We start from the raw sequence: 22,126 nt of genomic DNA, 5'->3' as shown, positions 1-22,126 counted from the left end.
AATGCTTTTGTATAATAATTTCAGGTTTGATAGGTACGGGTTTTGCCATGGGAGAAGTTGAAAAGGAACGTTATGAAAACATATCTTTGTATGTATAGGTACTAAGATGGTACAAATCATGTACAAATCTGTTGCTTAAAAATAAAAGCACGACGCGACGTTGCCAAACTGCTATGAGTTACTGCGAAGCGAGTCCAGTTTAACTCGACAACGTCGCATCGTATTGTTACAATAGGGTATTTTCGTACTAGTCAAATCAGTTACTTTTTTATAGTTATTGAAATGCAACTTGTATCGTAAATTTTTAGAAGGCACGATAAGAGTGAATTGAGCATGAATTGAGGTATTTTATCTCATTAGGATCGAAAGAGCTCGTGAATTTGAGTACAAATAACACAAAAGTGGCAAAAAAGATCACAATATAAAAAGCGGCCAAGTGCGAGTCGGACTCGCCCATGAAGGGTTCCGTATTTAGGCGATTTATGACGTATAAAAAAAAATACTTACTAGATCTCGTTTAAACCAATTTTCGGTGGAAGTTTACATGGTAATGTACATCATATATTTTTTTTAGTTTTATCATTCTCTTATTTTAGAAGTTACAGGGGGGGGGGACACACATTTTACCACTTTGGAAGTGTCTCTCGCGCAAACTATTCAGTTTAGAAGAAAATGATATTAGAAACCTCAATATCATTTTTGAAGACCTATCCATAGATACCCCACACGTATGGGTTTGATGAAAAAAAAATTTTTGAGTTTCAGTTCGAAGTATGGGGAACCCCAAAAATTTATTGTTTTTTTTCTATTTTTGTGTGAAAATCTTAATGCGGTTTACAGAATACATCTACTTACCAAGTTTCAACAGTATAGTTCTTATAGTTTCGGAGAAAAGTGGCTGTGACATACGGACGGACAGACAGACGGACAGACGGACAGACAGACAGACAGACATGACGAATCTATAAGGGTTCCGTTTTTTTCCATTTGGCTACGGAACCCTAAAAATGGCAAAAAATAGTAGTTTTCGATATAAGTGCGAGAAGTATGTCATTTTGCACGAGTACCGAGCTTTCGATTTTTCCGGTAATATACTGAGGGGCTACCGCCAAAACCGAAATTCGCAAATTGCGGGGATCTTTCTCTTTTACTCCAATGCAGGCGTAATTAGAGTGACAGAGAAAAATGCCCGCAATTTGCGAAATTCGATTTTCGCGGTTATAGCCCTGTCACTTACAACGGATGCCTTTGCGTTGATATCTGGTGGCGTTAAATTAACTCCAAAATCGTCTGAATCACTCATTTTTATTTAATAACTTATGCTTTCTTGGCAATTACTTACAAACATAAATCACTTTAAATGTTGAATAAAAAAGGCGGGAAGGGAATAAAAAAAGATTTACTTTTAATTGCCATTTTTTTCAATGTGGATTCTGTTGTCACTGTTGTCAGCATTATGCCAATTGAAGAGAAATTGTATTATTAAAATTAATAAAATTAATTTTCAGAACATATAATTATACATGGTCAACCAGATCTTGACAGTAGAAAAAGGCGGCAAATTTGAAAAATGTAGGCGCGAAAGGATATCGTCCCATAGAAAATTTGAATTTCGCGCCTTTATTTTACTGACAAGATTTGGTTGACCAGCTATATGTAAAAAAACATGAATCTTTTGTTATTTCATTATATTGATATATATCTAATTAATTACATTTATATTAAGTGTATAAAGTGTATTGTACGAACGTCAGCTTCATTCTGTCGCGCGTTGTTCAAGTAATACTATTGGGTCTCGAATAATACTCCTTTATGCCCAATCGCGCGTTGTTCAGGTGGGTCATTTATAAGCGGGTCTCGCATAATACTCATTTATTTAAAATGTATCAATCAGATTACTTTTTAGCACTAGTGTAAAAAAATCAAACTTTACGCACGATTTGCAGCTACAAAAACTAAACTTTTTGAGCAATTGGATTAAAAAAATATAAAGAAACGCTCAAGTACCAGTGGCATGGTGGCATATAGACGGACTTACGCCAGTAGTAATGTCTAATCCTTTTGCCATGCACCAATGGTAGCATGCGCAAAATTATTATGACAGGTATTTATTTTCAGCCGGTTTAAATAGTTTCGGCAAGACTTATGTAGCATTCTTATAATATATAAATATTATCATCACCACAGTATCGTTTTCCGAAATTACTTTATGGTTATACCGTTTGGCTACGCTATTTCTCTGTACCCTGCCTCTCCCTTCCCTCCCTGTACTCCTTAAGTGCCCGAACTCTCTTTACTCATACTGAAAGATACATAAGACTATCCTGTTCGGTCATTTCCTTCCACCCCTCATGCTTGATGCTTGATCCAGTTTTAAACTAGATTCATGATTTATTCAATACGCTATAAAGCGACATCTGTTGATTACTTCTAATCGTTGGCAACGACATATGTCTACTAACTTTCAATGAAGACGTATAGATGTCGTTAGGAATTCTATGATTTGGATGTGACACAGCGCCATCTTGTATCCATGATAGGCAACAGTGCATTTTCAGTGACGCCATCTGGTAATGATGCGCTTTTAGGCGGTCACATTTGAATGTATGGGATAGCAGCGTCTGTATATATGTAGTCTGTGATGTAAATTCCATGTTGACGTGTAAAAGTGCCCTTGTGGCCTATTTGCTGAATAAATGTTGATGTTTGATGTTTGATAATTATCCTTTCGAACCCTGCTCCCTGCTGCTACACTTTATCGCTGCCAAGTCGGTGAAAATTTATTTTGTTGTTGTTGTTTTTGGGTCAATCAACAATTTCTTGTTGTTATTCTGTCCCATCAGCGAGGAGACAATAGTAGCAATAGATTGTTATAAGAACTGCTGTACCACGTTCTACTAACATGCTCAGTAGATGTCCCATTATGGAAAGGTCTTATAACTACCATAAAATGCAAGTTTGGTTCATTTAAGTACGAAAAACCTAGAATTTTCAGAGTGACTCAGGAGACCGTAACCATAGCAACGTGTGACAAGAAAAAGTTGATTAACCCTTCTAGGTATTTAGTGCATACCATAGAGAAAAAGAATACATAGAGTGCTCACTCCATACATCAGTTTTAGTACCAAAAAGACTATTAGCATCTAGCATCGAGTAGCGGAACTATCAGTACTGCTACTTGACAATAGATGTAGCACCGACCGGAGAGTCTTATGCTGTTGAGTTAAGACTTTCCGGTCGGTGCTACATCTATTGCCAAGTAGCAGTACTGATAGTTCCACTACTAGATGCTAGATGTAGACACTGAAATTAATAGTCTGAACTGATGTATGGAGTGAGCACTCTTGTCTTACTATATTTCTCTATGGTGCATACTAACTTCCCCTCAACCATGTCCGCGATCCTGAGCGCCTTCTCCCTGGTGAGGTTCCCGAACATGAGACCCTCGATGTGGACCTTCCTGACGAAGCGGGCTGCGAAGTCATCCAGCATCTCCGGCGTTAGCCCTGCGTACAGACAGACATACATACATACAATTAGCAAAATCGAACTATCAAAACAATGAGTATACAGGGTGCTTCCTGTAACAGGAGCAAGAAATTAAACTGTAGGCTGTACTCCTCAAACTGACCAACATTAGTACACGACCAGCCAGCCTATTATGGATAGCTTTATCCATCTTTATCCACGTGATAAAATAACTGTCACTGTTTAACAGCGTGGGAAAGAAAGTGACGGACACCGTTTTATCACGCTGTCACGTAGACAAGAACGACCATCATATCCGTACTGGAGAGGGTGGGGGAGGATCGTGCTGTTAGAAGAGCGTATGTGGGGCGCCCGGGTGGAAAACGTCCGTCTTAGCATAGAGAAAAAAATACATAGAGTGCTCACTCCATACATCAGTTTTAGTACCAAAAAGACTATTAGCATCTAGCATCGAGTAGCGGAACTATCAGTACTGCTACTTGACAATAGATGTAGCACCGACCGGAAAGTCTTATGCTGTTGAGATAAGACTTTCCGGTCGGTGCTACATCTATTGTCAAGTAGCAGTACTGATAGTTCCGCTACTCGATGCTAGATGTAGACACTGAAATTAATAGTCTGGACTGATGTATGGAGTGAGCACTCTATGTATTTTTTTCTCTATGGTCTTAGCTAAGAACTATCATGGCGCATTTTGTAAACAATCGCTTTTTAGGGTTCCGTAGCCAAATGGCAAAAAACGGAACCCTTATAGATTCGTCATGTCTGTCTGTCTGTCTGTCCGTCTGTCCGTGTATGTCACAGTCACTTTTCTCCGAAACTATAAGAACTATACTGTTGAAACTTGGTAAGTAGATGTATTCTGTGAACCGCATTAAGATTTTCACACAAAAATAGAAAAAAAAACAATAAATTTTTGGGGTTCCCCATACTTCGAACTGAAACTCAACATTTTTTTTTCATCAAACCCATACGTGTGGGGTATCTATGGATAGGTCTTCAAAAATGATATTGAGGTTTCTAATATCATTTTTTTCTAAACTGAATAGTTTGCGCGGGAGACACTTCCAAAGTGGTAAAATGTGTGTCCCCCCCCCTAACTTCTAAAATAAGAGAATGATAAAACTAAAAAAAATATATGATGTACATTACCATGTAAACTTCCACCGAAAATTGGTTTGAACGAGATCTAGCAAGTAGTTTTTTTTTAATACGTCATAAATCGCCTAAATACGGAACCCTTCATGGGCGAGTCCGACTCGCACTTGGCCGCTTTTTTTGTTTGCACACAGAAAGTCTGGGTTCGATCCCCAGTAAGACATAACTTTTTGTATTTTTTTTTTCACTTAAACTTCGTATTTTTTTTTTAATAAATTAAAAACTTTGTATTGTTGATGGCCAAACCGCTGTGTGGCGCTGTCATCGTGCACGGTTCCAATAAGCTATGCTCGCGAGGTCTACAGCTCACAGAGCCACTAGTCTGATAATGTTTTCAATGGCACTTACGATCGGCGGCTTCCAGTAGCTGGCATCTTGTCCACACGAGATCAGATAAACATAGAGCTTGCTGGTATACTGCGTGCTGAAAACAAATATGGTTCTTAAGTCTTCGTTTTCAGCACTGATTGACTCATGCTTAAGGTGTAAGGCTGGTTTTAGTGTCACGCGGACCGTCCGTGCGGATCGCTCCGCACCGGACCAATATGTATTAAACAGGGATGTAACGGATGTGGTTTTATCGGAACCGAAAGCGGAACCAGATGTTTTAAATTTAGCTTATCGGAACCAGAAACGGAATCGGAACCGGAACCAGAACCGGAGCCTGAGTCAGTACTATCAGTAGGTATACATTACACAACACAACACATACGAATAGGTACTTTAAATTCAAAAACACGGATAAACCAGAACATCTAATTACTGCAGCACGTGGCAAGCGGGGCTATGAGCGAATGACTGGTATAAACCTGTTTGTTTTTGATGTACATCGCTCATGTCCCGCTGCCGCGCTAAGCATTGACATCCGATATAACTTCCGTTTCAAAAGTAACGGAACCGGAACAGAAACGGATGTGTAATACCAAACGGAAGTTCCGACTTAACGGAAACGGAGCTCCGTAACATCCCTGGTATTAAAGTTCAGGGAGCGTTTTAGAGTAAAGCTGACGGGTCCTAGCTCATACAATTTGATGGTGCGGAGCGATCCGCACGGACGGTCCGCGTGACACTAAAACCACCCTAAAGTAAGATAAATTTCGTTCCTAGAATTTAACGGCTAAAGATGGGGCATAAGTCCTTGTACTGTTACAATAAGTTATGACAACCAGGGCTACCTGATAATGTACAATTCCGTAAATCGCCATCAAAGTTAGCCGTCGTATTCGAAACACAGATTTTTCATAAAGGCATTAATAAATATCGTCGGGTGACAAGTAAAAGTCACTAACTAACACCATTGAAATTATTGGACAATAAACCGTGTTACAAGTGTAATAAAGTGCATTGTTACTTTAATTTTTCGATAGTACTTAGTGACTTTTACTTGTCACCCGACGATATACGCATTACGATCTCCATTTTTTTTTTAAATCTGGAAATCGCGAAGCGTCTAGTTGACGTAACTGGTGACCGAAGAGCAGGCGGCTACCTCGCACAACGTATCAGCATTGCGATACAGCGAGGAAATGTCGCCAGCATCCTTGGTACAATGCCTCAAGGGCCTATTTTAGATTTAAGCTAGTTTTTAGGGTTCCGTACCCAAAGGGTAAAAACGGGACCCTATTACTAAGACTCCGCTGTCCGTCCGTCCGTCTGTCACCAGGCTGTATCTCACGAACCGTGATAGCTAGACAGTTGAAATTTTCACAGATGATGTATTTCTGTTGCCGCTATAACAACAAATACTAAAAACAGAATAAAATAAAGATTTAAGTGGGGCTCCCATACAACAAACGTGATTTTTGACCGAAATTAAGCAACGTCGGGCGGGGTCAGTACTTGGATGGGTGACCGTTTTTTGCTTGTTTTGCTCTATTTTTTGTTGATGGTGCGGAACCCTCCGTGCGCGAGTCCGACTCGCACTTGGCCGGTTTTTTAATTTCTTTTAGTAATACACATTATATATCTTGTTTGTAAACAAATGATTATTACATTTTGAATCTTGGATACTCACCTGATAAGGTTGTTCTGCCTCAAAATTCCTAATGCCTCGTATGTGGTTTTCCTTCATGATGGCAAACCGCTGCGGGTCCACCTTGAAGTTGACGATGTTGTCTATGATCTTCTCCAGCAACACGTGCTGCTTATCGTCATACCCGTCTATTGTTATCTGTGGCCAAATTATTATTGAGCTTAATCTTTTTAAATACAAATATTTAAAAAAAAAGGTACAGGTCGAATAACAAAAGCTGTCACGAATGGAATGACTGAGTGAATGGAAATGACTACATAGTATAAAACAAAGTCGCTTCCCGCTGTTGAAATTTTCACAAATGATGTATCTCTGTTGCCGCTATAACAACAAATACTAAAAATAAAATAAAATAAATATTTAAGGGGGGCTCCCATACAATAAACACGGTTTTTTACTCTATTTTTTGTTGATGGTGCGGAACCCTCCGTGAGCGAGTCCGACTCGCACTTGGCCGGTTTTTTTTAATAGATGAGTGATTCAAGAGGAAGGTTTATGTATAATTTGTTAACCCGTGCGAAGCCGGGCGGGTCGCTTAACCAATAAAACGCGGGCGGGTTAACCAATAAATGCCCCCAGTTTATTAACTCACATTTATAGACGGGTCTAACGCGAAATTTATTCAATTACCTTTATATACCGACGTTTCGACACAGGTTTCACTACGTACGTAGGTTGTTCAAAACGCGCAGGTTTTAAATATTATGCCCCTAGTTTAGTTTAGTTTCTTTATTCATAACGTATGTTACATGTCAATTTTATTATACATATTTACATCTACCCCTGGGCTATACGAACCACGCACGAATGAAATGAACGAAACTTTATGCACCTGTGCTTATACAATGAAAGTTTCGTTTATTCCATTAGTGCTAGATTCCGTGAAACGATGAGTACTTTGCCCTATTTTGTGATACCACAATGGCGACTTGTTTTAAGACAGTAAGTAGACCTCAGGATTCTTAGTTATGCGCGGTACCTAATACTCGTACACCTTTGGATCCCTCTAGGATTCAGTATACGAGTAAACTTATATTATTATCCAAACGTTGAAAATAATAGTACATTACTGCAGAGGCCGTGAAGTAAGGAATTGCAGGACGAGATTGCGGTAGACTCGGATAAAGCGAGTCTTGCAATCCCTGTTCCGGCCAAGGATTGTATAGTGCTTTTCTCAAACATTGTAAGAAAATAAAATTGTAAATTGCCGCCTTTTTTATTTTTTAAACTTGACATTTGAAAAAGCTATTCGAGCACCATGTTTATCCTCTTATAAAGTAGTAGTATAGTACCTACTTTAGTTTTTTTTTGACACGTATATATGTAGTCTGTGGTCACATATAGCCTCTATCCGACAAAGAGCAACCGGCCGCCCGTATTTCTAGCGAGGACCGATGACTCAACAAATGATACAACATAATTAAATAAAAATATCGTTAGTATGCTTACAGAGAGAGTGGTAGTTGGCTGTATGTAATATTTCCTCTGTCAGTCTAATCTTAGTGAGAAAATTTAAAAAGTTAGAGCAGCGGACAATAATGTACGTTTCATACTAACTCCCTACATTACTTCTTGGCCTAGGTCAAGAAGTAATGTAAGGAGCCATAATAATGAGCAACTTCATGTCTTCATTTCGTGACATTAAAGCATACATTTTGGAGTATGTTTGAGAAAACATCCTTACTATTCGAGTTTTAGCTAAATACATAACGCTACATCCATACTTAATATTATAAATGCGAAAGTGTGTCTGTCTGTCTAGTTGTAACCGCTTCACGTTTAAACCGCTGAACCGATTTAGTTGAAATTTGGTATAGAGATAGTTTGAGTCCCGGGGAAGGACATAGGGTAGTTTTATCCCAGAAATCATAATTTAAGGGTGTGAAAAGGGGGGGGTGGAGGTTTATATGGAGAATCTATAAAAAGCAGATTGGATAAAAAATAGGCTACCGAAAACACTAACTCCACGCAGACCAAGTCGCGGGCAAAAGCTAGTTTTACTATATTAAATTGTACAATGGGACTTAATCGCGTATCTAAGTTTTAAGATCCGTCCTCGAAACGTCGGAGGTAAATCTTAAAACTTAGATCGATTAAATCCCGTTGTACAATTTAATAATGTGTAAAAATCGTGAAAGTTTAAATTAGTTTTACTATAATTATAAAAGTAAGGCCACTACTTACTTCTATAATGACTAGCTTGGCGGTTTTTGACGTGAATTTCTGTGGACGTGAAAGGAAAGTGGATGTTACTGGACATGGGATACCTACTACTAGATAATGGGGGGATTTTTTTTTTAATTTAGAACACAGTCACATAATGCAAATGGATTTTTAGTACAATGTAGTGTACTTAACATACTTAAGAAACAGACCTGGAGGTTCATTAATGAGTACATAATGATAACATACATAATAACCGCAGAAAGAAAAAGAAATTTGAAATTATGAGCCATACCTACTTAAATTATATTTACCAGCCTTCAAAACAAACAGTATTGTGTGAAGTTATATAAAGGGTAGGTACGTAGAAGATTGGTAAATAGGTTTAACATCAATATCTAATTTAGTGTTATCGGATATCGGATTTTTATGGATATATATGCCACTGGAAAGTGTGTTTTGGGACAAGATTCATATGAAAGTGGACGTTGCTACTATTGCTGAGAGTGGAACACTTAGGCTGAAGCCGATGTGGTATATCTAGAAGCATCATAGAGAAATATAGTAAGAATAGAGTGCTCACTCCATACATCAGTTTTGGTGCAACTCCTTCTGCCTTAATATTAGTTGTAAATTGTTGTTCAATACAATTTTCGTGAGTCGCGACTCACGAGACATCTAGTATCAAGTAGCGGTACTGATAATTCCGCTACTCGATGCTAGATGTCGACTACGAAAATAATAGTATTTTTGGGATTAAAAGTGAGCACTCTATTCTTACTATATTTCTCTATGGCTCTGATGAATAACCGAACTGTTAGCTGTCACCAGAACCCACAGGGAGGTAAGGTTAGGTTAGGTCTCGAGTCTAGCGGACTACACGTTTGTCACCGTTAGAAAGTTAGAGCAGCGGACAATAATGTACGTTTCATACTAACTCCCTACATTACTTCTTGGCCTAGGTCAAGAAGTAATGTAAGGAGCCATAATAATGAGCAACTTCATGTCTTCATTTCGTGACATTAACGCATACATTTTGGAGTATGTTTGAGAAAACATCCCTAATATTCGAGTTTTAGCTAAATACTAGTAAATAGGTTAGGTTAGGTTTCGAGTCCAGCGGACTACACGTTTGTCACCGTTAGGTTAAATGTACTCACGCTGACGCCATACTTGGCGTTTCCGATGCTCCAGCGTAGACCAGCCAGCTCCGCGGAATAAGCGAACTGCTGTAGACTGTCACGGAACACTAGCACCCATAGAGAAGTCAGGTTGCAGTTTGTAGGATCTTGGTAGGCGAGCGGGCTGAAAATACGTAAAAAATATATATACACATCAGGGATGTTGCGAATATCCGCAACCGCGGCACTTCCGCATTATTTTCAACATCCGCATCTGCATCCGCATAAAATCGATGCGGAGTTTAATGCGGATGCGGATGTGGAACAGGTCGGTACAGGTACGTCTTAGCATCGGCGTAAATGCTAGACTGCTAGGTAATCTACTCATTAGCCAAAAAAATCTATTAGAATTGAGCAGTCAGGCGTGAGTGGGACTTAATGTACGGAACCCTTGGAACGCGAGTCCGACTCGCACTTGGCCGGTTTTTTTTAATAAAAATTACTAAAATGTAATATTCGACGTTTTTTATGTACCTATCTTGACATCCGCATCCACGGATGTGAGCCTTTAAAAATCCGCATCCGCATGTCAAAAAAGCGGCCAAGTGCGAGTCGGACTCGCCCATGAAGGGTTCCGTATTTAGGCGATTTAAGACGTATTAAAAAAAACTACTTACTAGATCTCGTTCAAACCAATTTTCGGTGGAAGTTTACATGGTAATGTACATCATATATTTTTTTTAGTTTTATCATTCTCTTATTTTAGAAGTTACAGGGGGGGGGGGGGACACACATTTTACCACTTTGGAAGTGTCTCTCGCGCAAACTATTCAGTTTAGAAAAAAATGATATTAGAAACCTCAATATCATTTTTGAAGACCTATCCATAGATACCCCACACGTATGGGTTTGATGAAATAAAAAATTTTGAGTTTCAGTTCGAAGTATGGGGAACCCCAAAAATTTATTGTTTTTTTTCTATTTTTGTGTGAAAATCTTAATGCGGTTCACAGAATACATCTACTTACCAAGTTTCAACAGTATAGTTCTTATAGTTTCGGAGAAAAGTGGCTGTGACATACGGACGGACAGACAGACGGACAGACAGACAGATTTATCTTATCTTATCTTATTACCTGGGGCCCGTTTCTCTATAGCTTGTAACTTGTAATACAAGTTACAAGCTTTTGAGAAACGGGCCCCTGGACTCTTTCTGTGGCGACTGGCGGGAGCATGCACAAAGCCGTGACGAGTGGCGAAAGACAGGGGCTTTTTCCCAGCAGTGGGACACAATATACGCTATTAAAAAAAATACACATGTTGATGCGACATTACAGTTCTAAGCAACATTTAAAAAAGAAGTAGCCTGTGTTTATATAAGATTATTTTTTCTGTACTTAAAGTGGAGTGGTATGTTATAAGCATTGACATAGATATCTAGGGACTGGCTTTACGGGCAATAATAATGAGGCATGACAGGCGCCAGTACAGCGGTGTGAAATCGCTACAACGCGATTGGTTGATGAGTTCGCATCACGCGCGCGATTGGTTGACGAGTTCGCATTACGCGCGCTATTGGTCGCAACTAGTCGCGTTAGACTGCACGATTGGCTGGAATTCGTGGGTAGCACCGCTGAACTAGTACCATTTTTAGTGCCCCATTAGCCCGTCCTTAGATATTATACGTCAATGGTTATAAGTGTTATAACTAACCTGACCAAATCAAAAGTTAGGAACGCCTTTGGCAACCGGAATTCGTTGTCTTGTTTGAACCATAGTCGCATCAGCGGGGAGTCCTGAAAAAAAAGTGTTATCACTACATAGTATAAAACAAAGTGCATTTGAGATTTTAGTACAAAATGGCTTCACCGCTATCTAATAAAACGTTAGAAACTATCGACACCGTCATGCAAATGGCGGCACCGCTTTTTGACGTTACGGTGTCAATCACCGCCCTCTAGGAAACCGCGCCATTTGGTTTACATAGACACCGTTCTAGTGACGTCATTCACCGCTACATTACGGCCGCTATATGACGGCACTGCTTTCGGAGGAAACCAAAGCTTAAGAATGTCCTATAATGTTTATATTATATTTAACTACTTACTCTGACCATAGATGGCGCCACGGCGTCGCAGGTGGGGTCCTTTTCCTTTTCCAGTTCCAACCTCGCCGGGATAAACTCGTTCGGGGGCGGCAAGTGTAATGCGGGGATTGGTCTCATAGAGTTCCACTCCTGAACAACAGAAATGGCTATGGTAAACAACATACATCGACCCTGTTTCATGTTTAGGCCACAGACAAGACATCCTCCAGACTGAGCATAGTAGCGCTACCCCCTCTGCCACAAATATACGGTAGTTTTACTCCATTTTCGAGTCAAAGTGTCTTTGTGTGACGTCCGTGTCTTTGAACGGACCAATCACGGCACGGGACTCGCTCACCTCGTCCCCCGCGCCCCAGTATTTTTGGCAGCATCGGTTTCATGAAATAATTGCTCTAAACTCCGTCTAGAGGATTCCGAGTCTATGGTTTAGGCACAGAATAAGTAATAGTATTATCATACAGAACGGCCACAAACCGCCCCGCCCCGACTCGCATTACCTCGCCCCGCGACTGAAGTCTGACGGACTTCTGGCGTGCTCTCAGTAAAGCGACTTACCCACACATACACAATGACGCGTGTACAGACGTGCCGCGCACACATAAAACGCAAATGATTTTTGATGTATGGCGTGTCCGTCCTGTGCCTTTACCGCATACGAAACCATATTCAACTCTATTGACAGCTATTAAAGTTAAAATTTCAACAAATATTTTTTATTACATGCATTCCAAATCAAAATCAATAGGACACTTGAGCAGGGTTAACACATTCATTGCCACCCAGCCAAACAAGACATCCGCGCCAGGCCACAACAATTTTTTTTCATATAAAGCTGTAGTACCACGATCCCGACTATTAGGGGCCCGTTTCTCAAAAGCTTGTAACTTGTAATACGAGTGGAAGTCCCTTTCTAACAAAAAGCTGTCAAAAAGTGACATCCGCTTGTATTACAAGTTACAAGCTTTTGAGAAACTGGCCCCGGGTCGTCCGGCCTGGGAATGAAATCATAAAATACCCGATAGTCGGGTTTTCGGCACTGAATATGTTAAACTCACTAGGGTCAGGTGGGGTAAATATAAGATCATAATTTTCATCTTCCTCGCGTTGTCCCGGCATTTTGCCACGGCTCATGGGAGCCTGGGGTCCGCTTGACTACTAATTCTAGGAATCGGCGTGGGAACTAGTTTTTAAGAAAGCGACTGCCATCTGACCTTCATACCCAGAGGGTAAACTAGGCCCTTATTGGGATTAGCCCGGTTTCCTCACGATGTTTTCCTTAACCGAAAAGCGAGTGGTAAATATCAATTGATATTTCGTACATACGTTCTAAGCGTGGCGTCCAAAGGGTTAAAAAACTGTCCGACCAAGGGCGTAGTCAGCCAGTGAACTAGGGGGCGGCGAGTTGATAGGCCTAGTGGGGGGGGGGGGGGGGGGGGCAGAGACTACAGAGGGGCATGCATTGTAGCATTGGGGGTAGCTGCCCCCCCCTGCCTACGCCCACGTGTCCGACATAGGGTCTAAAAGGCTTAGAATACAATACACTCTTTATTGCACACCTCAATAAAAGAAGACAATACAAAAGAAAACAGAAATACAAGCAGAGGTAAACAACAGGCGGTCTTATCGCTAAACAGCGATCTCTTCCAGACAACCTTTGGGTAGCGGAAATTAATAAATTTACATATGTCAGTAGGTGTCGCAAATGCAATGAAAGAAACCTATCACTAAATACATCGAAAACAGACAAATTACCATGCAAATAAAAATAAACAAAATAAAAATACATATACAACAGGGATGTTGCGGATGCCGATTTTTTTGACATCCGCGGATGCCTATGCGGATTTTTAAAGGCTCACATCCGCGGACGCGGATGTCAAGGTACATAAAAAACGTCAAATATTACATTTTAGTAATTTTTATTTCAAAAAACCGGCTAAGTGCGAGTCGGAATCGCGTTCCAAGGGTTCCGTACATTAAGTCCCACCATAAAGTAAGTATAGTATAGAGTAATCGGCCCATACAAGCCTCGCTTAGTTCCACAAAAATTCAAGAGATGTCACTCAGAGCACCATTGGGCCTAAATATATATTTGTGTTATTTCAAATCTTGCCAATTTTTAAATTAACATGTATAGTTCTAATTTATTTAGCATATTACAACAAAAACCTTTTAAAACATCCATTTACACATAGTAAATCGACGCAGAAAAAAATAAATAAATAATGGCATGAACTATTCTAAGCGCCATCTATCGCATTACTAGACAGTTAGTTTCTTGCCGTTGTAACACACTAAATAGCTCGATTGTTTGAGAAAGACTATCAATAGATGTCACTGTAGTAAATCCTCATACTTTATGATCATATCACAGACAACATATCAACATTATTAAGTAATAAATAATATAATTTTTCTCAAAAATGGACGGCAAAGTCGACGTTGCCGGTTAAAAAATAGGTCGCGAAGTGTGTAGTTTATGGTCATTCTAAAAATTAAAAAGTTAAAAACATTGCAGTCTCGATTTCGGGACTACAATGTTGCATACAAATTCCATTATTAAACGAGTTCCAAACTTTTTAAAACTTTAAATGGCCATATCAAATGAAGGCATAGGTCCATTAAACAGCCAAACAGATGATCAGCACTTATTATTAATATAATGTTGGTACCGCGACTATTTAGGTGTCTCAAATACGTTGGCGTATTTTCAGCAGAAAAATACACTTCTATTTTTTTTAAAGGTGGCAAGCAAATCTTTTTAATGGTTTTACTTTTCTCTGTGAAAATTAGAACGTTGCTTCTGTAAAATATCTCTTGCACCATTTTTGAGAAAAGCACTATATATGACTCGGCTGGAAGGCTACTTGCTGGCTTCGGATTCAATTAAACGGACTCCCAAGGTCGTCCGTTTAAAACGAATCCTCAGCTTGCAAGTAGCTACTTCCGAACCTCGACAATAATGTACTATTGTTCTTAGAAACGTGATAATAATTAAAATATATTAAACCTACATGGTATCATCAGCCACACTGTTAAGTGTTAACTGTACCGATGTACAGTTAGGAGTGTTGCTGTTTGTATATTAATTTACTTAACCTTACGCATTACAAAATTGTCCTCATATAGCTATACATATATTTTAGGACAGTCTTACACTAATCGACCTACTTGGTAACAAAACATTGTAAATTCTTGAGCAGTTTGAATAGCAGGGCAGGTGACAAAAACTTGCTCAAAAGCATAGAAGGTAGCATCCTATAGAAGTGGTGTACGCGTGCCTCCGTGAGGGACAAAACATATAAATTCGACCAATCATAGCGTCGCATTGCGCCGCTATGATTGGTCGAATTTATTTGTTATGGTGGGCAACAAATGAATTCGACCAATCACGGTGGTCAATTTACGGTGGGGAATAAAACAAGATGTGAGACTGTGACAAGGACAAACAATAATAGCGCTTTCGCTGCTACTCCTACTGAAAGATACATAAGACTATCCCGTTCTGTCAGTTATCCCCTGCTTCTATTCATGCTCAAAAGAGAAGAGACATCCGACATTTAAAAAAATATCCCTATATGTATGAAAGCAATAATACAATGTGTAAATGTAAATACATACATATCTTATATTTTATGATCATATCAAAGCTGGAAGTCCTAGGTTCGGATCCCCCTAAAAGTGTATTAATATGGTGTCCCATTTGTCCCCGCCGCCATACAAGAGGTGTGGACAGATGGGAATAGATATAGACCATTAATATATACACACACAATTAAAAAACAAATAAATGTCCTATGAGGATTTGAACCCAGGACCTCCTACTTCATAGGCAGAACAGGGTCACTGTCACTACTGACTAGCTAGGAGGCCGTAGAAATAATATACAATTTATATATATTTAAATTAAGTACAGTCAGCGTCGTATAGTAGGTCGCATCCAAAGTATTCAAATAGTTCAGTACGCCATACAAATAATATGGTGTACCGAACTATTTGAATACTTTGGATGCTACCTACTATATGACGCTGACTGTACTTATATAACAATTAACAAATCAGACTGGTAGCCACAGTTTAATGGCTAATCTAGGATTAAAACTTTTTAGTGGCTTGCCATTATGTTCAAAACATTTAGCTTCATGCTACATCAAATATTTAAGTTTACCGCCATTGCCCGCCAGCATTGAACAAATTGGTTGTTAGTGGGTAGACAAAATAAAGTCACTATCATGTTAAACATTGAATTTATTAATTGTATTTTATTATTTTTAAGAGAATCTTCATAGCATGTGTCTGTCCGTTGAAACAGGAATCAATCTCAACCATCTTCCACTCAAAATATTTTACTTGTCGTACAGTCGCCATCAGATATATCGGAGCGGCCAAGGCGCTCACAAATATCTGAACACGCCTCTATTGTCAGGGCGTTAGAGTGCGTGTTCAGATATTGTGAACACCTTGGCCGTTCCGATATATCTGATGGCGACTGTACAGAGATGCATTGACTATTTCATCTTCACTCTCTTGTTGCATACATTGTAACTTCTAGTGGCTAGAGGCTGGGTCCTGAAATCAGAAACATATTTTTTATATATAAAATGTAATAATATCACAATAAAGTTTAATACACATTGCCTTCACATTGGAGTCTGTTTGCAAACACTAACCATTGTATAGATTTAGACCAAGAAAAGTATGCAGCGATATTGATCGCCTGCGCAGTACATGTGTTATTTTAAATGTCAAACATCTTTGAAATTATGACGTACCTTTCTTCTTTCTTGCTCTAACTCTAAATACTTTGGAATCTTTTGCTTGCTCGGGTATCAATATTAGCATGGGGGGTTAAAATAAAACTTGACAATAGTTATTAGTGGGCAAGGGGGCAAAGCAGTTGTTTAACCGCTCATGCTAATGTTGATTCCAGGGCAAGCAGAAGATTTGAACTATGAGCGTAGCGAGTGGTTCGAGAAGTGGAATCTTGAGCGTTGTGAGAATTCAAGGCACGAGGGTTAAACAAACATTGAAACACAGAATTTATCACCATGCCAACGCAGGGAAAATACCAACTATAAAATACCAAAAAAATCAAATCCACATGAACATTATAAAGAATTTATAATTCAAAATCATCATTTAAAAGTAAATTCTACCAGCTAACATAAGGAAACTCAAAATTTAGATCTGATTACTTTGCCCCACATGTGGGAAAAATGCCATTTTCTCATTAGTATTTGAACAATCAAGGGGGCCTTTACCAGTTGGTGTGGTGATAAATTATTTAATTAACCTTTGTATTCAAAACAAACTTACCTGAAGTGTTATTTTTTTATCATTTATTGGCAAACAGTAGACACTGTCAGATTAATATGTAGGTTTTACCATTAGTAGTGTTCCGTTACTACATCGGCAATTCACGTCATCATCACAGGTCTTTTCGTCTATTGCAGACGATTTATGCATTGCTGTTTAGACAACGGGTTTGGTGATTGTGGAGGCCGATGCGTGAGCGGCACGACCTCCCACATTTTGGGCACATGTCACGCTTAGCACAGTCTTTAAAGCGCCACATCGGTCTTCCAACTTTCCTTTTAGCATACCTACGCAACTGCACCAAGCAAGACACGTCTAGGTATTCTATTCACGTACTTGTACTATAGTTCAAATGAAGCTATAATATGAAATTAATAAGTTTGTATAAACAGAAACAGCAAAGGCAACAAACGCGGTGCCGCTTTGTGGCGACTTGACTATTTGACAGTTTATTTTTAGTGTTGCCGTTGAAAGTTCTTTCTTGTCCCTAAATAGAGCTTTTATGATTTATTATTATACAATATTATTAGTTCAAATAAAATATGATATTCCAAAAGACTACAAATAATATTATATAGTACTTAAATTCCAAAATAATGATAATTATGCCTCAGTGTCCATTTCTGAGGGCCTACCGCGAACCACGTTCGACGTGTTGCCTCTCTGTCGCACTTGTAAATTCGTACGTAAGTGTGACAGGGAGGCAACACGTCGAACGTGGTTCGCGGTAGGCCCTCAGCTGTTTTAAGGAACAGGCGTATAACATTACCCTGAAGTAGGGGACTAATTTTAAAATAGCAATAATCATTACTTGATGCCGTTTTTGACGTTTCTGTGCACGCTGTTGTCTGTCTATACTTATAGGTCACATAATTAGTGATACAAACACCTGCCTGGTCAATATACGCAAAATTAGATATATTTATTCTAATTATAACAGAAAAAGTTTATTAAAACAAACATTAAATGCTTTTGTATAATAATTTCAGGTTTGATAGGTACGGGTTTTGCCATGGGAGAAGTTGAAAAGGAACGTTATGAAAACATATCTTTGTATGTATAGGTACTAAGATGGTACAAATCATGTACAAATCTGTTGCTTAAAAATAAAAGCACGACGCGACGTTGCCAAACTGCTATGAGTTACTGCGAAGCGAGTCCAGTTTAACTCGACAACGTCGCATCGTATTGTTACAATAGGGTATTTTCGTACTAGTCAAATCAGTTACTTTTTTATAGTTATTGAAATGCAACTTGTATCGTAAATTTTTAGAAGGCACGATAAGAGTGAATTGAGCATGAATTGAGGTATTTTATCTCATTAGGATCGAAAGAGCTCGTGAATTTGAGTACAAATAACACAAAAGTGGCAAAAAAGATCACAATATAAAAAGCGGCCAAGTGCGAGTCGGACTCGCCCATGAAGGGTTCCGTATTTAGGCGATTTATGACGTATAAAAAAAAATACTTACTAGATCTCGTTTAAACCAATTTTCGGTGGAAGTTTACATGGTAATGTACATCATATATTTTTTTTAGTTTTATCATTCTCTTATTTTAGAAGTTACAGGGGGGGGGGACACACATTTTACCACTTTGGAAGTGTCTCTCGCGCAAACTATTCAGTTTAGAAGAAAATGATATTAGAAACCTCAATATCATTTTTGAAGACCTATCCATAGATACCCCACACGTATGGGTTTGATGAAAAAAAAATTTTTGAGTTTCAGTTCGAAGTATGGGGAACCCCAAAAATTTATTGTTTTTTTTCTATTTTTGTGTGAAAATCTTAATGCGGTTTACAGAATACATCTACTTACCAAGTTTCAACAGTATAGTTCTTATAGTTTCGGAGAAAAGTGGCTGTGACATACGGACGGACAGACAGACGGACAGACGGACAGACAGACAGACAGACATGACGAATCTATAAGGGTTCCGTTTTTTTCCATTTGGCTACGGAACCCTAAAAATGGCAAAAAATAGTAGTTTTCGATATAAGTGCGAGAAGTATGTCATTTTGCACGAGTACCGAGCTTTCGATTTTTCCGGTAATATACTGAGGGGCTACCGCCAAAACCGAAATTCGCAAATTGCGGGGATCTTTCTCTTTTACTCCAATGCAGGCGTAATTAGAGTGACAGAGAAAAATGCCCGCAATTTGCGAAATTCGATTTTCGCGGTTATAGCCCTGTCACTTACAACGGATGCCTTTGCGTTGATATCTGGTGGCGTTAAATTAACTCCAAAATCGTCTGAATCACTCATTTTTATTTAATAACTTATGCTTTCTTGGCAATTACTTACAAACATAAATCACTTTAAATGTTGAATAAAAAAGGCGGGAAGGGAATAAAAAAAGATTTACTTTTAATTGCCATTTTTTTCAATGTGGATTCTGTTGTCACTGTTGTCAGCATTATGCCAATTGAAGAGAAATTGTATTATTAAAATTAATAAAATTAATTTTCAGAACATATAATTATACATGGTCAACCAGATCTTGACAGTAGAAAAAGGCGGCAAATTTGAAAAATGTAGGCGCGAAAGGATATCGTCCCATAGAAAATTTGAATTTCGCGCCTTTATTTTACTGACAAGATTTGGTTGACCAGCTATATGTAAAAAAACATGAATCTTTTGTTATTTCATTATATTGATATATATCTAATTAATTACATTTATATTAAGTGTATAAAGTGTATTGTACGAACGTCAGCTTCATTCTGTCGCGCGTTGTTCAAGTAATACTATTGGGTCTCGAATAATACTCCTTTATGCCCAATCGCGCGTTGTTCAGGTGGGTCATTTATAAGCGGGTCTCGCATAATACTCATTTATTTAAAATGTATCAATCAGATTACTTTTTAGCACTAGTGTAAAAAAATCAAACTTTACGCACGATTTGCAGCTACAAAAACTAAACTTTTTGAGCAATTGGATTAAAAAAATATAAAGAAACGCTCAAGTACCAGTGGCATGGTGGCATATAGACGGACTTACGCCAGTAGTAATGTCTAATCCTTTTGCCATGCACCAATGGTAGCATGCGCAAAATTATTATGACAGGTATTTATTTTCAGCCGGTTTAAATAGTTTCGGCAAGACTTATGTAGCATTCTTATAATATATAAATATTATCATCACCACAGTATCGTTTTCCGAAATTACTTTATGGTTATACCGTTTGGCTACGCTATTTCTCTGTACCCTGCCTCTCCCTTCCCTCCCTGTACTCCTTAAGTGCCCGAACTCTCTTTACTCATACTGAAAGATACATAAGACTATCCTGTTCGGTCATTTCCTTCCACCCCTCATGCTTGATGCTTGATCCAGTTTTAAACTAGATTCATGATTTATTCAATACGCTATAAAGCGACATCTGTTGATTACTTCTAATCGTTGGCAACGACATATGTCTACTAACTTTCAATGAAGACGTATAGATGTCGTTAGGAATTCTATGATTTGGATGTGACACAGCGCCATCTTGTATCCATGATAGGCAACAGTGCATTTTCAGTGACGCCATCTGGTAATGATGCGCTTTTAGGCGGTCACATTTGAATGTATGGGATAGCAGCGTCTGTATATATGTAGTCTGTGGTCCCACTCACGGTTGACTGCTCATTTCTAATAGGTTACTTTGGTTAATGACTAAATTACCTAGCAGTCTAGCACTTACGGCGATGCTAAGACGTTCCTGTACCGACCTGTTCCACATCCGCATCCGCATTAAACTCCGCATCGATTTTATGCGGATGCGGATGTTGAAAATAATGCGGAAGTTCCGCGGTTGCGGATGCGGATATTCGCAACATCCCTGATATACAATACACCTTACCTTGATTGTCTTAGGGTCAATGTCCTCCTGCAGGTACTTGGTGCCGTACCAGGGTTCCACCTTCGTGCACTTGTCCGCGAACACCCTGACAAAATACCATAAACATTAAACATAAACAAGACAAATATTAATGACTTTTAGATAGATAGATAGATAGATAATCCATTTTCAGCAGCTCGAACAAGGGTACTTTGCTACTTAAAAACAGTGAGCAAAATCGCATTTTGCTCACTGAGTGAGACAAGATGAGCAAAATGCGATTTTGCTCACTCAGTGAGCAAAATTCGGTTTTGCTCACTGTTTTTAAGTAGCAAAGTACCCTTGTTCGAGATGCTGAGGTGAAAATTTAATTGTTGGCATATCTTAAGAAAACATGAGTGAATAGAGGTAAGTGATGAAGAAGGAATACATTTTTCGGGTTCTCTAATATGTTCTCACTGCTGAGGTGAAAAGTTTTGTGAACTACACGAGATCAAAGTTATTTACATCTCGTGCGCTTTTGAGTCCCTTACTACGCTCAAGATTCTAAATTAGATTCACTCGCTACGCTCGTGAATCTATTATAGAATCTTTCGCTTGCACGGGACTCAAAATAAGCACTCGAAGAAATATCAAACTTTGATCTCTTGTTGTACAAATAACTATTATTTGTTTGCCACAATACACACAAGATATTCAAAGTTACAACAATGACATACAAAAAACAATCCAGAGTAAAATGGAAAATTACAAAGACAGATAATAGTCACACAGATTTTTACAAAATAGAAAAAGAAAGAAAACATACATAAAAACACTTTTCATACAAATAAATGCTGTGTGCATCGCGGCAAAACAAAAGGGTTCTGGCTCAGTATTACGCTTCACCCATTCGAATGGAGAAGCACTGGTATTCT

General features: G+C 38.8%; 1 protein-coding gene across 1 annotated transcript in view; it reads right to left on the bottom strand.

Annotated features, from left to right (window-relative positions):
- Positions 1-22,126, bottom strand: part of LOC134659550 (insulin-degrading enzyme) — a 69,318-nt gene that overhangs the window by 26,811 nt on the left and 20,381 nt on the right. Inside the window, exons 13-19 of the mRNA XM_063515215.1 lie at positions 21,231-21,315; positions 12,071-12,199; positions 11,677-11,759; positions 10,003-10,147; positions 6,662-6,817; positions 4,996-5,071; positions 3,380-3,506 (exon numbers count right to left, since the gene is read on the bottom strand). Of these exons, the coding sequence (XP_063371285.1) occupies positions 3,380-3,506; positions 4,996-5,071; positions 6,662-6,817; positions 10,003-10,147; positions 11,677-11,759; positions 12,071-12,199; positions 21,231-21,315 (801 nt within the window). The remainder of the gene's footprint in view (positions 1-3,379; positions 3,507-4,995; positions 5,072-6,661; positions 6,818-10,002; positions 10,148-11,676; positions 11,760-12,070; positions 12,200-21,230; positions 21,316-22,126) is intronic.

This window comes from Cydia amplana, chromosome 25 (assembly GCF_948474715.1).
Source record: "Cydia amplana chromosome 25, ilCydAmpl1.1, whole genome shotgun sequence".
Lineage (NCBI taxonomy): Eukaryota > Metazoa > Arthropoda > Insecta > Lepidoptera > Tortricidae > Cydia > Cydia amplana.
The sequence above is the reverse complement of the archived record's forward strand: the minus strand, read 5'-3'. Positions and strand labels throughout refer to the sequence as shown.